General features: G+C 40.7%; 1 protein-coding gene across 1 annotated transcript in view; it reads right to left on the bottom strand.

The window, feature by feature from the left end:
* Positions 1-22,303, bottom strand: part of MCF2L2 (MCF.2 cell line derived transforming sequence-like 2) — a 236,007-nt gene that overhangs the window by 50,502 nt on the left and 163,202 nt on the right. The window contains exons 17-20 of the mRNA XM_044921376.1: positions 8,133-8,199; positions 7,065-7,180; positions 5,823-5,892; positions 646-738 (exon numbers count right to left, since the gene is read on the bottom strand). Coding sequence (XP_044777311.1) covers positions 646-738; positions 5,823-5,892; positions 7,065-7,180; positions 8,133-8,199 — 346 coding nt within the window. The remainder of the gene's footprint in view (positions 1-645; positions 739-5,822; positions 5,893-7,064; positions 7,181-8,132; positions 8,200-22,303) is intronic.

The raw sequence follows: 22,303 nt of genomic DNA, 5'->3' as shown, positions 1-22,303 counted from the left end.
TGCTCCCCTAGCTGCATCTAGAATTACAAGATTATTAAGTTTGTCAACACAGTGGCACCGGGAAGAGGTGCAGCTGTGTTGACCAACTTAATAATGTTACTGAGTCGTTTGGTGCCTTAGGAACAATGTGTCAAATGAGAGAAAGGGGAAAGAGGATGGCTGGGCTAGTAATTCTAGATGCAGCTAGGGGAGCAGGACCATTTACTTCTTTTAGAAAGCAAGTCCACTGGAAGACAGTGAGTGGGGTACCTCAAATCCTGAAAAAGGCAGCTTGTCTTTGAATTGTGTCTATTCAGGTCATTTTGAGTCTAGAAGTTGCATGATGACTCACTAATATCATTCCAAGGAGCCCCAGAATGTGGCCTTTTGGATTTAATTCCTTTTAAAAATTCCCCATCCTAGACGAGGACTCTGGTTTCCTCACCAGGCTAGAGCTGCTCCTCACAGGCCTGTCCCATAGAGACCCAGGGCCGCATCAAAACTTCCAACGTGTCATCTCAAAATAGGAGAGACTTTTAATAAACATAAATTCAAATGCCAGATTCCCCTGCCTCGTTCATACTTCTGATTTCTTTAAAGACTTGGCACACATAAACATTGTCCAGGGAAAACCATTTGTGCGAGACTTTGTGATCTCAACGTTACCCCAAAGAAGGTGCAGTCTTGACATTCTTGCCAGATTGCCCTAGCTCGGGGCAGATTCTTATGGTATTTAAAATATATTTGAAGATCTTCTTTCTGAGTGGGAAAAGAATTGGAACAAATTAATCAGGTAGCATTTTTCAATAAGTGGACAGGATGATACTGTTTATTCATTCAAATATTCAATAAGCCTGAGTCTTTTCACGGTGTCAAGAACTGGGGATGCACGATAACCTCATGTTGGGGTGACTGTGTGATGGGAAGGTAAATAGAGGGTTCTAAACAACCGTAAGTACTAAACACAGATACAAACAGAGTGCTGTGGAAACAACTACAGGATTCTGATAAATCGGTAAATTCATGAACAGGAGCAGGTTTTAATCTTCATCCTTCCTCCTCTGCTCTTTATCCAGGACATCACTGTCTCCCCAGAGTAGCTCTGCAGTGAGGGACAAAACTGACAGAAAAGGTGCTGGTAGCTGATGGCCCCTCCTCTCTCTCTCCCTATCTTCCTATTTTGATCATCGTGATGCCAACTGCAGAAAATAAACCAAGAGACAACCAAAAGATAGAAACACCCCAAAAGGAAAATGTGGCAGCTTGGAGAAAACAACCCAGCTCTAAGTCCTTTGGGCAACCCCCAAAGCAGCAGGCTCTGCCTCAGACATCCCTTTCCACCTACAGCACCAGACTCCAAGACAGGAAACATTATATGACTATCTGAGAGCTAGAGATCAAGACGGATTCCAAGTGCTGTGTGACCTATTTCTCATTGCATCAAAGACCATGAGAGGTGGGCACATACCCACCAGTACCCCGGAGAGGTTGGTCCCAGCCTATGGAGTCAGCTTGCCAGCTTCATCCACTCCGTCACACGCACCTGGACCACTCCAGCTATGCTGGTCACAGAGTCTGTGCTGTCTGGGGGTGGGAGGGGTGGGGAAGCCCACGGGGCTGCATCCTGGTGGATTTCCGTGTCCCTATCTTTCTCAGGCCAACTCTTTTTTTTTTTTTTAAGTTTTTATTTATTTTTTGACAGAGAGAGAGAGAGAGATAGCGAGAGAGGGAACACAAGTGGGGGAGTGGGAGAGGGAGAAGCAGGCTTCCCATGGAGCAGGGAGCCCGATGCAGGGCTCGATCCTGGGGCCCTGGGACCATGACCTGAGCCGAAGGCAGACGCTTAATGACTGAGCCACCCAGGCGCCCCTCTCAGGCCAACTCTTGATGGCCTTCATGTGGACATAGGTCACTGTTTTCCTCACAGCTTCAACTATGTCTATTTCTTTCCATTTCTGTTTGTGGAAGGAAGGGAGATGGCTCTTGAGAAATGTTCTTCAGACAGGTTACGGAACTAGAATAATAACTCAGAGCTTAACAATATGTTCATTATTTATTCATTCAAGAACTATCTCCTGTGTGACTTTGATGTGCCAGGCACCGTGCTAAGTACACTTGTTAAACACAACAGCTTCCACAGCAGAGCCGCCCACACGCAGGCAAATCTCCTGCCGTACCGCAGGCCAGGCTTATAAAATACTACAAATTGATGCGGCATCTCACCCACATTGGGTCTGTCAGAGCACAGAAACATCGGCCTTTAGCTCCTAAAAGAAGTCAAGGTTTCAGGGCTTTCAACACTAACCACCAGAAGATTATATAAAAGTTGGAGGAGATCCTCCCACCCAGTGAAACATCCTCAACAGTCAGCCACCTTTCCCCAAACTTTCCCAGCACCAGAGGCGCATGGTTCTCTCGAGGGATGCTGAGCTGAAACGTGTGCTCCTCAAACCCTCACTCCTTGGTACTACGTCTACGCTTTGAGCAATGCAGAACACCATAGGCCTTCAAGCACCAAAACACAACCGTTGACCTACATTTGCTCTTCAATCCAAAATTCCTTAAAGAAAGGATACACACTGACCAGCAACATATGAAAGTGCCCAACTATCTTCACCTGCTTATAGAATAAATCAGGAGGCTAAAAAAATAAATGCTACCAAAAGCTCCTATTCAGATATGATTGTTTATGCATTAGGATGGTGGGCTCTGGTGGTGGATGGTCCAAGTTCAGTTCTTGGCTTTGTCAGTTCCAAACCAAATGGCCCAAGTTCAGTTACTTAACCTCCCTATACTTCAGTTTTCTCATCTATTAAGTGGGTTCACAACAGTCAACTAGGACTACTGTGAGATTAAATGAGACGATGTATAGAAACTTCTCAACAAATGCCCAATACATACGGAGCACCCAATATATGGTAACTATCGACAAGGCATTTTTTACTTTGTAAAACCCTTCTGCATACACTATTTTACTAGATTTCCACAACGACTTTACATATTGTATGGAGGAGGGAAGTGAGACTCCGGGGGTTTAAGCAACTTAACATGAAGTCACGCAGATAGCAAGTGGCTCAACTTGGCAAGAAGTTACATTTCCTGAGTCCCAGGGCTCTTCCCATTTTGCCTTGTCACATCTCAGAGCTAATGGAACTCAAAGTAGACTACTGACAAATATTATTCTACGTAGAGCCTGGTCTCTGGGGCAGAATCTTCCTGGATTCTGCAGACTATAGAGTCTGATGAAAACATTTGGCCAGAGCAATATTTCAAAACTCATTTTCATGAGTAATGGAATTCTGCAAATATTATTGAGAAAAGGTCAACGGTCATAGTAGATAATGGGTGAGGGGCCCACCTCATTGGCCAACAAATACACAGCAACAGCCAGTTTCCTCAAGGAGCCTCAAAGATTACCTAATCATGGTTTTTAATTACCCCATCTGCCCCAGACTAATAATTTTATGACGGAGAAAAATTTATTACCTGTACTCTGTCTCCAACATCATAAATCACATAGGATTATATGCAGTGTTTATATGCAGGTCTGGAGCAATGATTTCTTGGGTTTCTCCCAACATGGGGGACTATAGGAGGCTTTGCAAAACTTTAGGTGAGGAATTCTTCTAGGACAAGATGTTTTGTCAGCAATTCCCTAACCCTTGCCTTACACTGGGACAATTTTTTTTTTTTATCATATCCATTTTTTCCCCACAGGAGTTCGGTCCTTTTCTCATCCAACAATTTAAATAAGTCTTTGTAATACTGACATAAGCAATTATAAAATATTTCTAAGCTCTGAAAGTAGACTTCACGTTGGTGGTTTGATGAGTGCAAAATTAAAAAGTAGTACAGGGACGCCTGGGTGGCTCAGTCGGTTAAGCGTCTGCCTTCGGCTCAGGTCATGATCCCAGGGTCCTGGGATCGAGTCCCCCTTCGGGCTCCCTGCTCCGCGGGGAGCCTGCTTCTCCCTCTGCCTCTGTCTCTCTCTCTGTCTCTCATGAATAAATAAAAAAAATAAAATCTTTAAAAAAAAAAAAGTAGTACAAAACACGAATAATGCGGGCGCCTGGGTGGCTCAGTTGGTTAAGCGACTGCCTTCGGCTCAGGTCATGATCCTGGAGTCCCGGGATCGAGTTCCTCATCGGGCTCCCTGCTCAGCAGGGAGCCTGCTTCTCCCTCTGACCCTCCCCCCTCTCATGTGCTCTCTGTCTCTCTCATTCTCTCGGTCTCAAATAAATAAATAAAATCTATAAAAAAAAAAACCACGAATAATGCTATAAAGTAATTCAAAACGGAAATTAATTAGATTAAATACAACATAGTTTTCAGTGTACCTTGAATTTTGGCACTTGACAAAAAACCTATGATGAGGTTGTGGTGGAAAAGCCCATACAGGCTGTGAAAAAGGCTTTCTAAGCTGGCAAGAGTTCTGAGGGTTGAAGGCTCTGTTTCTCCATTATGTCAAATGCCTTAAAACCTGGGGATTTGTGTTTGCTTGCTCTCAGTTTATCACACGTACTGCTCTTAGACTTATCAGCCTTAATTTGGGTTGTTTAAAATGTTTAAGTTGTTTCATCTGTTGTCTCAGGTTCACAAAAAGAAAAAGAAGGAAGAGAACGAAAAGAAGAGCTAGTTGAGACAGAGAGGAGAAATGCAAAAGACTTAGAAAGTCCAGGGCACGAGGATCCTCTGCATAGTCCTCCCAAGGGAAGAAAGTGCTTGGTGGGGAGCGGTGCTAGGTAATACATGTCTCTGTACCAACTCAATAGGCCCAAACAGCCTATTCACTGCCCAAAGCAGGGGTGCAGAGAGAGCAAGAAGGAAGAGGTCTGCGCACGGAGAAGGTGAAGCAGTCAGAGATGGTGGTGTAGGGCAGGAAATCATAAATGGGGTACTAAGCAGAAGAGGGACCATAGACACTGAACTCTACCTCTGGAACTAATAATATACTATATGTTAATTAATCGAATTTAAATAAAATTTTAAAAAATAAGCTTTGGAATATGCTCCAAAGTTATTTTTTCATTAAGAATAAAAAATAAAGGGGTACCTCGTGGCTCAGTCAGCTAAGTGTCTGCTTTCGGCTTAAGGTCATGATCCCAGGGTGCTGGGATCGAACCTGCACCGGTGTCTGGGTTCCCTGCCCGGCAGGGAGCCTGCTTCTCCCTCTCCCTCTGCCTGCCGCTTCCCCTGCTTGCGCTCTCTCTCTCTCTCTCTCTCTGTCAAATAAATAAATAAAATCTTAAAAAATAAATAAGTTCCAAACTGAAAAGTAAAAAAAAAAAAAAAGAGGGACCACAGATTTAACATATTCTAACAATCTTCTATGCTGTAAAGAAATAAAATGGAAGAAAAGACATTTTCTGAGACTTTTAGTTTAGCATCACTACTTCTTCTCTTGAGGGTGTTAATACAACTTTAGTGAGGAATTTCAGCCTGCTGTGTGATTCTTGTTCGAAAACAGTTAGCTTGGGTGCCTGGGTGGCTCAGTCATTAGGCGGCTGCCTTCGGCTCAAAAAAAAAAAAGAAACAAAAAAAAAACCAGTTAGCTTAGTCACTCAGAGGAGGATCATCTGTTTTGGGGGGGCCGGTCCTCCATGTCACTGGGCTTTGCAGGAGGCCAAGCTTGTAAGTTGCTCCCATCTGTCATATGAGCCTAGTCAAACTGGCCTCATCTCACGCTGGGTGACATATTACAAAGGACTCCTGCTTTGCACTCAAAAGGTATGTGTAATTTTTCAGACCTTTGGTGTTCCCATTTGCCCTTGCCCCTCACACAGAAAATTAAGGGCTAACTTTAATCCCATGGTTATTCTGAGCTACTGGGAGCAGAGACTTACTCTCTTGAGAAAGCAGCGTGCCAGAAGTTCAGGGTTTTCGGTGCACTTTTCTAATTCTTTTAGAAAAGTCCTAGGGAAGGAAAAGTATAATCACGTTTCGATTTTTTACATGGATGAGGTTAAAATACATAAAGTTTTTTCTTAAGTACAATCACATAAGATTTTAAGAGGTGCTCAGAAAAATGCTGTTTTCCAGGCTTTATTGCTCTTGACTCATCTTCAATATACCGATTTGGAAGAAAAAAACATTCTGTGACATGACTAGGATGCCTTGAAGCCAACCACAGCTTGTCCTGATAATTCTAGGCACTAGCTGTAGACCAACAAGATGCGCTGATGCTCCCTGCTACATGAGAATCACATGAACATGAACTGCTGTTGCTGTGTCTACTGCTAATATCACTGAGGGCTTGAGGCAAGCCAGGCATAAGCTAAGTACTTCATAAACAATATCTCATTTAATCCTCCACCGAACCTAGTAAGGTAGGGTCTCATAAACGTGAAACCCAAGGCATGGAAGAGGCTGAATAACTTCTCCAGGGAAGGTAGCAGAAATGGGATTTCCATTTCAGTTGTGTGTCTGACCAATGGACAAGAGACAGGGTTGGGAAAACAACTGTGGGTCAATTCACCAAGGAGTCTCTTCTTTCCCATCAATTACATGTGTGATTTGGGGTTGTTATACTGAGTAAAGAGAGGAAACGAGCTGCAGGTTCATCTGTGAAATGAAAGGCTTGGAAGATGATCTCCAAAGTCCCTTCCTCCTCTAATTCTCTAGAACTCAACACCCAAGCCGCCCTGGGCTAAAAGGACAACTTGTCTGACCAGTTAGCATTTTCCAACACCCTAGCTCCCAGCACTACTTGATGATAATAGGTATGTGGACGTGTGTCTTGGTGATCTTTGTATTCCCAACGCTGAACACAGTGCCTGACACAGAACAGGTCCTCAATAAAGGCAGATACATGAATAGATACATAAGCAAAGGAACACACAGAAAATATAACATTAATGCCTGACACCTGGTACACGCTCCATTGATGCCTTTCCCCTTCTCCCTCAGAGATCTGTGGCACTTCTCCCCTCCTTCTCATCCCATCCCATCCCAACCAAGTCCACCGACTCTGGACTACTTGCTTAAGCCTGGCAATCTCTACACATGTTCATCTCCAAATCCCATCAGTCTGATTTCCGTTTTTCTTTTACTTTCCATTTTTCCTGATAGTTTGAATTATGATATACCTGTTGTGAAATTCATAAAGTTCTCTAATATTCCCAAAGAGAAACTCCTTGTTATTCTGAAGAACGTCTGGAATCAGATGCTTCAGCCAAATAAAATCCATTGGAGTGATATATCCCTGCAAAGGTGAAAACAAGGTAGGTTTTACAGATAAGAACATTTAAGAGATGATCTGAATTAGCTACTCTAGGGACCAAAACTTTAATAACTGGGAAATATGGCACACTTATTTCCTGAAAACCATTTCATCAAATGCTTTCTTTTGATATATATTATTCCCTTCATGTGTCCATCTTCAGAAGAAGGTGGTTAAATTTAAATGGCAATGATAATAAAATGGCACTTTATAGAAAGAACAAATATATTTTTTAAATGTTTATGTTATACAAGTCAAGTGTGAAAGCAAAAAACTTATCTCTCATTTTACAACCAAATGCAATTACTACTGTTTTATTATATTTCCTTCATGACTTTTTAAAAGCTTATTTAATACTGTTTTTAGTTTAATCTTATAAGCATTTTTCAACATTGCTACATATTATTCAAAATATTTTGTAACGGTTGAATAATATTTCATTCAGCATGAATATCAGACTTTATTAACATCCCCTTTTTTATTGGAGATTTTATTTTCTTCTGATATTTTATTATAAAAATTCTATTATAACTTTGTACAGATCATTTATTTCTCAGATTATTTTCTTAGGAAAATTGGAAAAATTCAAATTTTCACTCTCAAGCAAAAAATCCTACTTGAAACAATTCTCCCTTATTAAATTATCAAAAATATTCAAATTATCGTGTCCAGTGTTGGCAACCATAGGGTGAACCTACTGGGCCCTGCTAAAATCAGTATGAATTGATACAATCCTTTGGAAGTTATTTAGTTACACGGATCACTAGTCATAAGAATGTTCTTATTCCTATTGGAAAGATACTTGTGATATTATAAGACCTGAACTCTTGGTGGAAATTCTAGAGACATATGGCAACTATTTTAAGTCTCTTTGTGCAACAGAACTTCTCTAATTTGAATACATGCTTAATGTCCACTATCCCAGTCCACTTACATCAATTATGCTCTTAATCTCTTTTACATAAATCTCTTCCGTCTCAAGCAGGTCATGTATGATGCGCCTGAAGCACAGCAGCAGGTGGGAATATGAAAGAGAAAGAGATGGAGGGAGGGGAGAGAGGGTTTTTAGAATTCTTTTAGAATAATGCTCATCACTACGGTTCCCCTTAGTGGCTTACCTACTTAGGTTGTGGTCAGTTCATTCTGTTCTACTGAACACCCAAGGCCAACAACTCACAAAAGCACACTCTGATCACACTGGCATAAGAAGAAACAGTGAGGTCAGAGGACTCAAAATCTATTTGTACAGCCAATGAATGACCTGTCCTCTGGTGGGTCACAGTGTAGGGGTCAAGAAGGCAGAGATTGTGGAGTCAGAAAATGCCAGGTTTGGATCCTTGGTCAGGAAGGCCTGCCCGACCCTTACATTATATGTGTGGTTTCTGAGATTATCTCTGCAGCTTTCTGCTGTCTCATTGCTCATATCAAGATCTTTGACCTACATGGGTGGGACTTTGTTGTGCATGAGGTTAGATAGATTCCTGTCCTGCTCCCTTTCTCTGGCATCTAATGTTTCAGTAGGATTGGTGTCCTCAGCCAACAGACATGACTTCTGTCTGCTTCCCTTGAGGAAGGCAGGTGGGGGTTGTGGTGGGCAGAATGCTATGATGACCCCCCAGATTCCTGACCCCTTGCATACATACACCTCCTCCCAGTTAATTAACTGAACACTAATTTAGGTGCTACTGTTGAGGGTCTTTGCCATTCTGTTTTGTTCCAAATCAGTTGACCCTAAGATAGGTAGATTACCTGGTTGGGCTTTCTAGTCTCATGAACTCCTCAGATCTGGGTCTGGAAGTCAGAAAGATTGGAAGCATGAGAAAGTTTTAACACAAGGGAAGCTGTCCTTGGCTGACTCTGGAGATGGGAGAGGCTCTGTGATAAGGAACATAGGCTGCCTCTAGATGCTGAGAGTGGCCCCCAGTTAATAAGCAGCAAGGAAACGAGGACTTTAGCCCTACAGTTACAAGGAACTGAATTCTGCCACAACCAGATCAACCTAGAAGAGAATACTGAGCACAGCTGACCAACTTTATTTTAGCTCTGTGGGACCTGAGTAAAAAGCCAGTCATGCTGTGCCTGGACTTCCATCACAGGAACTGGGAGCTGTTAAATTAATGGTCATATTTTTTATAGCAATAGAAAAGTAATAGAAAGCGTGAGGCCAGTCCCCACATCTATCTCCAGATAGACTGTTTTCTTTCTCTTCTCAGATACTTTTTCTTTTGGGCTTTCTTTTAGGCCTCTAAGTGAGTTAGTGTTTGTTCAGGTGATCATGTGTGGAATACATAGATTTATGGTTTCCTGAGAACTGTTGGTAGGTTATCTATTAAAAGGTAACCTATCCCAGTAATTTCTCTGACATTGGCCATAGCAACATTTTTCTAAATATGTCTCCTGAGGCAAGGGAAATAAAATAAAAGATAAATTGTTGGGACTACATCAAAATAAAAAGCTTCTGCATAGCAAACAATCAACAGAACTAAAAGACAACCTACGGAATGGGAGAAGATATTTGTAAATGACATATCTGATAAAGGGTTAGTATCCAAAATACATAAAGAACTTATACAACTCAACACCAAAAAAAATCTCAAATAATCCAATTAAAAACGGGCAGAAGACATGGACATTTCTCCAAAGAAGACATACAGATGACCAACAGACACATGAAAAGATGCTCAACATCACTCATCGTCAGGGAACTACAACTCAAAACTACAATAAGATATCACCTCACACCTGTCAGAATGGCTAAAATCAAAAAGACAAGAAACAACAAGTGTTGGTGAGGATGTGAAGAAAAAAGAACCCTTGTGCACTATTTGCAGGAATGCAAACTGGGCAGCCAGTGTGAGAAACAGTATAGAGGTTCCTCAAAAAATTAAAAGTAGAATTCTAGTAATTCCACTACTAGGTTTTTACCCAAAGAATACAAAAACACTAATTCAAAAAGATATATGCAAACCTATGTTTGTTGCAGTATTATTTACAATCGCCAAATTATGGAAGCAGTCCAAGTGTCCATCGATAGATGAATGGATAAAGAAGATGTGGTATGGGTCTACAGTGGGATATTGCTCAGTCATAAAGTGAAATCTTGCCATTTGCAACAACACGGATGGATCTAGAGAGTATAAAGGTGAGGGAAATAAGTCAGTCACAGAAAGACAAATACCATGTGATTTCACTCATAGGTGGAATTTAAGAAACGAAATAAATGAACAACAACAAAAAGAGACAAACCAAAAACAGACTCTTAACTATAGAGAACAAACTGATGGTTACCAGAGGGGAGGTGGGTGGGAGGATGGATGAAATAGATGAAGGGGATTAAGAGTGCACTTATCATGATGAGCACCGAGTAATGTATAGAATTGCTGAATCACTATATTGTACATCTGAAACTAATATAACACTGTATGTTAACTACACTGGAATTAAAATAAAAATAATTAAATAAAAATTATAAAGCTGAACTAAAAAAATTAGAAAAATACATAAATAAATGGTAGTCTATCCTAGTAAAGGGTTTCTTTTTCTCTCATAAAATAGATATGGCAAGGGAAAATAATCAAAGGACAAGATACAGGAAATTCACACATATATAAAAACGACTATTTGTCTTATGAAAAAAAATGCCCAATGCATGCTAATCCAATAAAGGCATAATAAAAAGAAGTAACAATTTTCAACTACTAGAATGGCAGAAATTTCAAATCTCAAAAGAAGACTGATAGATAAGAATGTGGAAACAGTCTCAGATAATATTGAAAGAAGTGTAACTATGTGCAAGATAACTTGGAAATATCTCTTCAAAATTTTAAAAATTTGAAACCCCTTGGTTCAGTAATTTCATTTCTAAGAATGTTCATTATCTGTAATTATTTGCACTTCCACAACTACCAGATATAAATTGGAAATTACTTATATGCTCATCAATAAATAATGGTACACACCTACATATAATGAAATACCATGCAGTTTTAAAAGAGAATGAAGCTGAGTCATGCTAGTATGACACAGTCTTGGTATTTTAAGTGAATTAAAAAAAAAAAAAAACCACCAAGATGGGGTGCCTGGGTGGCTCAGTTGGTTAAGCGTCTGCCTTCAGCTCAGGTCATGATCCTGGGGTCCTGGGATGGAGCCCCACATCAGGCTCCCTGCTCCGTGGGGAGTCTTCTCCCTCTTCCTCTGCCCCTCCCCCCAGTTTGTTCTCTCTCTTCCCCCCTCTTTCTCTCCAAAATAAATAAATAAATCTTAAAAAAAAAAACCAAGATGAAGAACAGTTTACATAGTATGACTATGTAAAAATGAGTATGTGTACATATATACGTAAAATTGTGTATGCTTCGAAAATTCATGCAAAGACACTTAAGACACTGTTAACAGTGATTGCTTTTGGAGAGTTGTACTGAAGGCTAGGAAACAGGGAAGGAGAATTTTTACATTTTACTCTATGACCTTCTACAATCTGTGATTTAAAAAACTTACCAGTTTTATAATTTAAAAAATGGTTTATATGACATTTTAAAATGAATGTTACTGGAGGTTATGGCATATAAACCCCAAATGAGAGATATAAGTAAACCTACAACTTACATATTTTATAGCTCAACAATTATCTTTTCTTAAAAATAACAATTTTTGTATCTATTTTTTTCTTTTTTTAAAATTAGTTTCAGAGGTAGAATTCAGTGATTCATCAGTTGCATATAACACCAATGCTCATTACATCAAGTGCCCTCCTTAAAGCCCATCACCCAATTATCCCTTCCCCCTCCCACCTCCCCTTAACAACCCTCAGTTTGTTTCCTAGAGTTCAGTGACTCTTATGGTTTGCCTTCCTCTCTGTTTTCATCTTATTTTATTTTTCCTTGTCTTCCCCTATGTTCATCTGTTTTGTTTCTTAAATTCTACACATGAGTGAAATAATCTGATAATTATCTTTCTCTGACTGATTTATTTCACTTAGCATAATACCCTCTACTTCCATCCATGTCATTGTAAATGGCAAGATTTCATTCTTATTGATGGCTGAGTAATATTCCATTATATATATATCTCACATCTTCTTTATCCATTCATCTGTTGACGGACATCTGGGCTCTTTCCATAGTTTGGCTATTGTGGACATTGTTGCTATAAGCACTGGGTGCATGTGCCCCTTCGAATCACTATGTTTGTATCTTTTGGATAAATATCTAGTAGTGCAATTGCTGGGTCATAAGGTAGCTCTATTTTTAACTTTTTTGAGGAAACTCCATACTGTTTTCCAGAGTGGCTGCACCAGGTTGCACTCCCACCAACAGTGTAAGAGGGTTCCCCTTTCTCCATATCCTCACCAACATCTGTTGTTTCCAGAGTTGTTAATTTTAGCCATTCTGACTGGTGTGAGGTGGTATCTCATTGAGGTTTTGATTTGTATTTCCCTGATGCCCAGTGATGTTGAGCATTTCTTCATGTGTCTGCTGGCCATTTGTATGTCTTCTTTGCATCTCTTTATAAACACTTATTATTAGACAAGACTGGTAAAGGATGGTCACTGACAGAAGATACAATTCAAGAAGTATATAGACTATCAAAAAGCTACTTTAAGATCACACTTAGCTACAAAGTCACTAAGAGGTTCTGCTTTTTATAATCACCCCAAAATGACAATTGCTATGTCAAAAGGAAATAGGGGCCTCAGTACCAATCTACTTCTATGAGCTGTGGTATCAAGTAGGACCATAGCCGCAGTTAAGTATTCATAGAAAACCAGAGTACAGCCAGCCTTTTAAGTCCTTATGAAGTGCTGGGCTTAAGCAACTTGGTGAATCTGTTTAAGGACATATTGACAATTAGCTGAAGTCAGAAGACAGAAATAACTAGGTGGTGGGTAGAAATCAATTTTATTACCCAACAGTTATGTAAGAACTTAGAGACTCTTAGGAGTTTTTAGGAATCTGACACAAGAAAATATTCACAACTCAGAAGGAAAAAAAATCCCTTGTCACGTCATGTCCCAGTTTATAGTTTGGAAACAGTCTAGAGGTCTCATCCAACCACTTCATTTTACTTGTTCAAGTGCAATGGGTACAACTCCAATGATAGGAAGTCCCCTATACACCATCCACCTAGGTTTCAGTTCAGATTCTTTTTTTAAATCTCCTTCACACTACTGTTAAGCCATTCTTTTTTTTTTTTCCATTCTTTCCTTAGTTTTTTTTTTTAAATAACATTATTAAATGGGAGAAAATGTATGCTTCTTTCTGATGATTGCCTTTTTTATTATTCCAAAGCACATAACTTTGTTTGTAGAAAAGGCTATCAAGGATTTAACATCTCAAGCCATCAAGTATATATAATGTAGATGAAGAACAGAAAACATGGAAAGTACTCAAGTAATGTAAACACCTTTGAACACCTAGAGCAATTTATGTCCTGATGGATATCTACCCAGAGGTAGAGTACTGTACTTAGAGCACCAAATGGAGTTGACCATGCCAGATCAACCTGCAGCAATGAACTCTACACTAGTGTACATTCTGTCACTTTGTTTTACACTGGAAAGTGGATCTCCCCCCCCACTTCCCAACCCTGAGGTCATTAAGGAGGAAACAGAGGGGTAATGTGTTTTAAGGAACTGTTTCTTCTCTGAAGCCGTATTTCATGGTAGCATAAAAGCAGAGCTTTGGATATCTGGTTGTATTCTCTATGACATCCCATGTTTTGTTTTGTTTTTTCAGATGACACCATAACCAAAGGGCAAGAATGGAACCTCTTTTAAAAACTGAATGCATGGAAAGAATGTCCAGTGGAAAAAAAAACAGTCTATTCAACAAATGGTGTTGGGAAAATTGGACAGCCACATGCAGAAGAATGAAACTGGACCATTTCCTTACACCACACACAAAAATAAACTCAAAATGGATGAAAGACCTAAATGTGAGACAGGAATCCATCAAAATACTAGAGGAGAACACAGGCAGCAACCTCTTCGACCTCAGCCTCAGCAACTTCTTCCTAGACACATTGCCAAAGGCAAGGGAAGCAAAGGCAAAAATGAACTACTGGGACTTCATCAAGATAAAAAGCTTTCGCACAGCAAAGGAAACAGTCAACAAAACCAAAAGACAACTGACAGAATGGGAGAAGATGTTTGCAAATGACACATCAGATAAAGGGCTAGTATCCAAAATCTATAAAGAACTTATCAAACTCAACACCCAAAGAACAAATAATCCAATCAAGAAATGGGCAGAAGACATGAACAGATATTTCTCCAAAGAAGACATACAAATGGTCAACAGACACATGGAAAAGTGCTCAACATCACTCAGCATCAGGGAAATCCAAATCAAAACCTCAATGAGATACCACCTCACACAGTCAGAATGGCTAAAATTAACAAGTCAGGAAAAGACAGATGTTGGCGAGGATGCAGAGAAAGGGGAACCCTCCTACACTGTTGGTGGGAATGCAAGCTGGTGCAGCCACTCTGGAAAACAGTATGGAGGTTCCTCAAAAAGTTGAAAATAGAGCTACCCTACAACCCAGCAATTGCACAACTGGGTATTTACCCCAAAGATACAAATGAAGTGATCCAAAGGGGCATGTGCACCCCAATGTTTATAGCAGCAATGTCCACAATAGCCAAACTATGGAAAGAGTCAAGATGTCCATCAACAGATGAATGGATAAAGAAGATGTGGTATATATATACAATAGAATATTATGCAGCCACCAAAAAAAATGAAATCTTGCCATTTGCAATGACATGGATGGAAGTAGAGGGTATTATGCTAAGCAAAATAAGTCAGTCAGAGAAAGACGAGTATCATATGATCTCATTGATACAAGGAATTTGAGAAACAAGACAGAGGATCATAGGGGAAGGGAGGGAAAAATGAAACAAGACGAACCAGAAAGGGAGACAAACCGTAAGAGACTCTTAATCTCAGGAAACAAACTGAGGGTTGCTGGAGTGGTGGGGGGTGGGAGGGATGGGGTGGCTGGATGATAGACATTGGGGAGGGTATGTGCTATGGTGAGTGCTGTGAATTGTGTAAGACCGATGAATCACAGACCTGTACCTCTGAAACAAATAATACGTTATTTGTTAAAAAAGATAGTAGGAAGGGAAAAATGAAGAGGGGGAAACTGGAGGGGGAGATGAACCATGAGAGACTATGGACTCTGAGAAACAAACTGAGGGTTCTAGAGGGGAGGAGGGTGGGGGGATGGGTTAGCCTGGTGATGGGTATTAAAGAGGGCACGTATTGCATGGAGCACTGGGTGTTATATGCAAACAATGAATCATGGAACACTACATCAAAAACTAATGATGTAATGTATGGTGACTAACATAATAAAATTAAATTAAAAAAAAAAAAACTGAATGCAGGACCCCTGGGTGGCTTAGTCGGTTAAACCTGTGCCTTCAGTTCAGGTCATGATCCCAGGGTCTTAGGATCAAGCTCCGCATCAGGCTCCCTGCTCAGTGGAAAGCCTGCTTCTCCCTCTTTCCCCCCCCCACCTCACCCCCCACTCTTGCATGCTCTCTCTCTCTCTCTCTCTCTCTTTCTCTCTCTCTCACACGCGCGCGGGTGCTCTGCTCTCTCTCTCACATAAATTAATAAAATCTTTAAAAAAAAATAAAACCTGATGCAACCCTATTTTGTAAGCAAGATCATTAACATACACACATGTTAAGATTTTGATGTTTCTTCTTTGTCTATGCATCCTAATCCCTTCCGTCTTCCCTCCCCATTTCCTAGCTCTCTAATAGAAGAGTATCCTTTTGGAAACCAGCCTGTCTGAAGTATATTTTTATTTTTGCTCATTAATTGTCAACACAATTTGCCATGAAGAGTTTTTATTTACTCCTGGTATGATAGATCACAACACACACATCAGAAAGTATTATAGATTTTCACTTCTTAACAGTTAGTTTTCATCTAAAACCCTTTTTGCCAAGTTGAAAGGACTGTTCTTTTCCTTCTCAAACACTAGCACATCTGACATAATGGATACTCACCTTCTTAAGCCTTTGTCTCCCTTTGGTTTCTCTTTATTATTCAACCCTTATTCACCACCCACCTCTCTGCTTCTTCCCTATTCCTTCCTTGCTTCATCGTCCTCTTCCTGTCCAATGTTGCTGCTCCCACAACTCTGAGCTCAGGTTTTCAGCTTCCTTCTCTCCTCTCCTCTCGTGCTAATGACCCTCCCACATCGTTATGTTCCTCCCAGACCTTTGGTTATACTCAAGCCCATGTTGCCAATAGTTGACACACTCGCCAGCGAGGTGCCTCCCAGACACCGCAACCACCTCAGGTGGAAACAGAACTCCTTAGACAAAAGAAGCATGTGTATCCGTGGAACTGCCATTTCCTGGAACCCGAAAGCACAGTTGTCATTTCAAACTCTTCCCTACTATTACTGCTTATATAACCTGTCTGTAGCCAAGCCTCATCACTTCATTTCTCAACATGCCTCTTGGAGTCACTGTTTATTCTCCATCTCCAGCACGGCCAGGAGAAAGCAAACTCTCCCCTCCTCTCATCTTGAATACTTTGGTGCACTCCTGGCAGCTCCCCTGGCCTCTGAGGGCTCCCTCCCACCAATCTATTTTGCAGACTACTAGTCTATGCCCTTCCTAAAGCTCCATTTCCATCATACCATCAATTCTCCCTCTTTAGAAACTTAAAATAGCTTCCAGTTGCCCACAATTGCCAACATTCCCTTCCAGAATTTCAAGACTCTCCGTTCATGTGATAAGAATCTACCTGGGGAGGGATGCCTGGGGGCTCAGTCGTTAAGCGTCTGCCTTTGGCTCAAGTCATGATCCTGGGGTCCTGGGATCAGCCCCACATTGCATCAGGCTCCCTGCTCCGCGGGAGGCCTGCTTCTCCCCCTCCCACTCCTCCTACTTGTGTTCCCTCTCTCGCTGTGTCTCTCTGTCAAATAAATAAATAAAATCTTAAAAAAAAAAAAAAAAAAGAATCTATCTGGGGAGCTTGTCCTAAAGGTAAATCCAGGCCGACAGATCCAGAAAGGGAGTAACAGGTGGGAATTACAGGTGGAATCTATAATTTGCACAAGCACCCCAGACAACCTAATGCAGATGTTCTGCTGTTCAAACAAGTAACACTGATCCGACCCATTCCTTTTAGCCACCTCCTTCCCTCCCCCCCCCTTTACTTTCTTAGACCAGTGTTATTATTCTACACTCCCTTTCAAATTCTAATCATTCTTGAAAACTCAGTTCCAAGTCGCCCTTTTCCATGAAAACTCTAACAGCTTTGAATGAAATTGGTACCATAGTCTTGTCCTTACTTCCCAGGCAAAAACCATTAGATCCATTTACCAAATATTTACTGTTTATAGGCACCATTTTAGCCACCTGGGCTCAAGAAATGCATCATAATCCTAGGCCTTAGTTCACAGTCCAGTGGCAGAGACAAGAAAAATCAATGACTCCAATACAGTGTGATAAGGTACCAGGTAGTCAGAGAAGTTAGGTGCAGAGGAGGGGCTGAAATTAAGCCAAGGGTAGCAGGACACACTGTCAATTTTGAGTTGAGTGAAGTTTAAGCTGAGTTTAAAAAAGAAAGGAAGCAAGGGAAAGCATTTGAAAGAAGTATGTCCCAGGCTGAGGGGAACAGTGTAGAGGAGAAAGTAGAAGCGAGACATGTATGCTCTACCTGTACTCATAAATTATTTGGTGGGGCTGGGCCAACAGTCCAGTAGGTTCATAAAATGCCAGAAGCAAATAAACCTTAAAGACCACTCAATTCATCCTTATTTTGCAGATGAAAAAATAAGAGGTCCAGAGCCTCAAAATGACTTGCCAAAGATGCCTGCCTTTAGCAAAGCCAATGTTCTTCGCACTGTTACACTGCCCCTCTCTGCCTGTGTTTGGAATGCATCCAAAGTCCTATTTCCTGATTACTAAATAAAACACAAATTAAAATGAAACTAGTATGATATTGTAAAAATACTGGGTTTCAGGGCATTAGGTTTTCAAGTCTATTTCTACCTCCAATATACAGGGTGACCTTGAGCAAGTCATTTTCTTTCCCGGGGTGCTCATTTCTTTATGTGTCAAAAGGCCAAATTCGATAAGACTGAGTATCCGTGCTGGCTCTCAATGATCATTTCCTAAATATATTACCATTTCTAATAAAATGTATGACGTGGTCTTTGGCATAATCACAACTTGCTCTTCATTTCTCACAAGACTTTCTATTCCTTCACATCCTCAATGAACTAAATCGCTAATGTGTAACTGAAGAGTGCACCAGGACAGCAAGGAGAGGGAAATCAGCGTGCGCTGGAGATGTTCCGGAGAAGGTGAGATCTGAACTGTCCTCTGGAAGGGGTGAGGGCTTGGCCAGCAAGACAGCGGGTGTTCCAAGAAGAAGGAAACATGAGCAGGGTCTGGGAGTTCTGGCCACACATGGGCCTGGCAGGAACCACGCTGCTGGGGCGGGGGCTGGATGGGGAGCCAGGGAGGCAGGGGGTACCCCGGATGGAGGAGATGCTCATCCTACAGGCTACAGTGTGGACTTGATGCAGGAGCCCAGGGGAAGGGGGAGGAGATGCATTTGGCCAGCAGGGCAGGCAACTCTCCAGGAGCCTGTTTCCTTAAGCACAGAACAGGCCCTGAGGGCTCGGACTTAAGAAAAGATGTTCTTGGTTCTACATCCTTCTTCTGTTTCAATTAGGTGTTCTCTAATTATACAATCAATTCTCAGAGCTGTAAGTGGTAGCAACGCAAACACTACAGACTTGCACAATGATCATGTTGAAACCAATGATATTTTAAGCATTAAGAAAAGGTCTGATGACAGATGAATGGATAAAGAAGATGCGGTATATATATACAATGGAATATTATGCAGCCATCAAAAGGAATGAGATCTTGCCATTTGCAACGATGTGGATGGAACTGGAGGGTATTATGTTGAGTGAAATAAGTCAAACAGAGAAAGACATGTATCATATGATCTCACTGATATGAGGAATTCTTAATCTCAGGAAACAAACTGAGGGTTGCTGGAGTGGTGGGGGTGGGAAGGATGGGTGGCTGGGTGATAGACATTGCTGAGGGTATGTGCTCTGGTAAGCGCTGTGAATTGTGCAAGACTGTTGAATCTCAGATCTGTACCTCTGAAACAAATAATGCAATATATGTTAAGAAAAAAAAAAGAAGAAGAAGAAGGTAGCAGGAGGGGAAGAATGAAGCGGGGGAAATCGGAGGGGTAGACAAACCATGAGAGACGATGGACTCTGAAAAACAAACTGAGGGTTCTAGAGGGGAGGGGGGTGGGAGGATGGGTTAGCCTGGTGGTGGGTATTGAGGAGGGCACATTCTGCATGGAGCACTGGGTGTTATGCACAAACAATGAATCATGGAACACTTCATCTAAAACTAATGATGTAATGTATGGGGATTAACATAAGAATTAAAAAAATTAAAAAATTAAAAAAAAAAGTGGGAGGAAAAAAAAAAAAGAAAAGGTCTGATGAATAGAAACCGAAACCCTTCCCTGGCTCTTGGAAGGCCCACAGGTGAGACTTTTGCTCTGTTGCAGACGTGCTATCTGTTCTCTCTCTTCTTCTTTTGTATCTCAGGTTCTATATTTTGTCTATGTCAATGGGATCTGACCTCATTCATTACTCTGATGTTTTTAGAGTAAACTACCTCAAATTCTTTTTGGAAGAGAATGGGGCATAAATAAATTATTATTAAAGTTTATCGGGATGGATGCTTGTTCTTCAATATCACGTAATAAATAGTGAAAAATTAATTTCATGCATACCACACTTTTTAAAGGAGGGATTGATATAAACCCAATCTCATGAATGCTAACTCAAGTTAACCATCCTGCATTTGTATAGCATTTTAGAGATTATAAAGGGTTTTTTTAATCATAAAATATATATAACATCAAATTTACCATTTAAGTGTACGATTCACTAGCATTAAGTAAATTCACAATGTTGTGCAGCCATCACCAGACCTTTTCAGTCATCTCAAACTGAAACTCTGGATCCATTAAACACCAGCTCTCCATTCCTCTCCCACTCCCCCCAGTCCATGGTCACCTCTATTCCACTTTCTGTCTCAGAGAGTTGGCCTATTCTAAGTGCCTCGTTTACATGGGATCATAAGACATCTGTCCTTTTGTGTCTGGCTTTTCTCACTTAGCACAGTGTTTCAAAGCTCATCTGTGTTGTAGCGTGTGACAGAATTTCATTCCTGTTTAAGGCTGAATATCTTCAGTTGTTTGCACATACTACATTTTGCATTTCCTGCCATCTGTAGATGCATGCTTAGGTTGCTTTCACCTTTGGCTCTTGTGAATAATGCTGCCATGAACATTGGTGTGCAAATCTCTGTTTGAGTCTCTGCTTTCAATTCTTTGAGGTATATACCCAGAAGTAGAAATGCTGGGTGATACAATAATTCTATTTTCAACTTTTTGGAAAACGACCACACTGGTTTCCAGAGTGACTATACCACTTAATGTTCCCACCAGCAATGCACCAGGTTCTAATTTCTCCACATCCTTGTCAACACTTGGTCATTTTTCCATTTTTTAAAATGATAGCCCGCCTAGTAGGTGTGAAGTAGAGTTGTTTTCTTAATGTGTGTATTACCTTCCTGGATCCATTCAACACCTGACAAAGAGCTCCTCCAGGGCCTTTGTCCTGTTTTATTTATCCTTGTCCACCTACCTTATAAGTAGGTAAATTCTCAATAAATGTTTATCGAATGGATGAATGGTAGAGTTAAGGAACAGACACCAATTCTGTGAGCAAGAGTAGGTACTGATTGTTATTCTTATTTCACAGAAGAGGAAATTGGGACTCAGAGCATCAAGTGACTTGATTGAGGTCCAACTGCTGGTGAGGCGCTGCCACCAAGTCCAAGCCCTCCAGCTCTAAAACCAGTGACAGGGGAACTGACGTGCCAAGGGTGAAGATCAGTCCACTGTAATAGGGCCCCAATATTCTGACTCAGTAGCATGGCTCCATAAACAACAGGGCCTACGCAGTGAGGACACAGGTAAGCAGGTTAGAGAAAAAGGGCTGGCTCAGGCCATCATCTGTTTATGTGTAGGATTCGAGGGATCTGCCTCAAATCTCAGAGCCACGGTGCATAGGCACGCTGGCAATCCAACATAAGACATCCTGTGGGAGACTTCTGATACACCAAGGAGATTCCTGGAATATGGCTGATAGGAAAACCATTATTACTCCAACTCATGGGAAAGGGCAGTACTGTTACTAACTCCAACAGGAATATCCAAGTAACTCAATAATTTTCGGCAAAGAAAAAAAAAATTGAAACTGCAAATAGGCTTCCACTTCATGCAAACAAAGAGAAATCTATTGCAAAAAAAGATTTCCAAAGGTAAAATATACATGTATAAAATAAATTTAAAAAATCAAAAAAACAATGAGAACAGACACACTGCTTTCCCCACCTATGTACCTCTTTTGCAGACCCATTCTTATCTGTATCTACTCAGCAGATATCCCATTATTCTATCAATCCCTTTCCTGCTGAGACAGTTTGTTTATTTATCTGATATGATATAAACATATCTCTCAGAGATATTGCTCTCTCTTCCCAGTATTCCTTAGCCCTATACCTGCAGGGTCAAATAGGTGTTGATATTGGGCTTTATCCTGTCAGACCAACCAAGACTGATTCATAAAATGTATGTTGTTTCAGATCATATGACTTATCAAGGACTTTAGAACTGGCCTTTTGGAAATGCTGTTATAAGAAAAATCTCAGTATAACAAAACTATTCCTAACTCTTAATTAATGGTCCACTTATTTTAAGTAATACTCAATAAAAATCCCAGGCAGGCTTATAATTGTCCTTTAGAATTGGTTTGAGTGGGATTTGAACCACAAATACTCTACAATGAGCACTTAGTAATTATTAACTATTAAGAAAAGGGACACAGAGAATGATATTCTATCAGCACAGCCAAACTTAATTTTAAGTACATTTCTAACACGAATGACTGCGTCTGGGCCAGGCATGTAGCTCCCGTACCATAGCCAATAACTATTTTCTGAACATTTCCCTGCTCTAT

This window comes from Neomonachus schauinslandi, chromosome 1 (genome assembly GCF_002201575.2).
Source record: "Neomonachus schauinslandi chromosome 1, ASM220157v2, whole genome shotgun sequence".
Lineage (NCBI taxonomy): Eukaryota > Metazoa > Chordata > Mammalia > Carnivora > Phocidae > Neomonachus > Neomonachus schauinslandi.
Note: the sequence above shows the minus strand (reverse complement) of the source record. Positions and strands in the feature narration are given on the sequence as shown.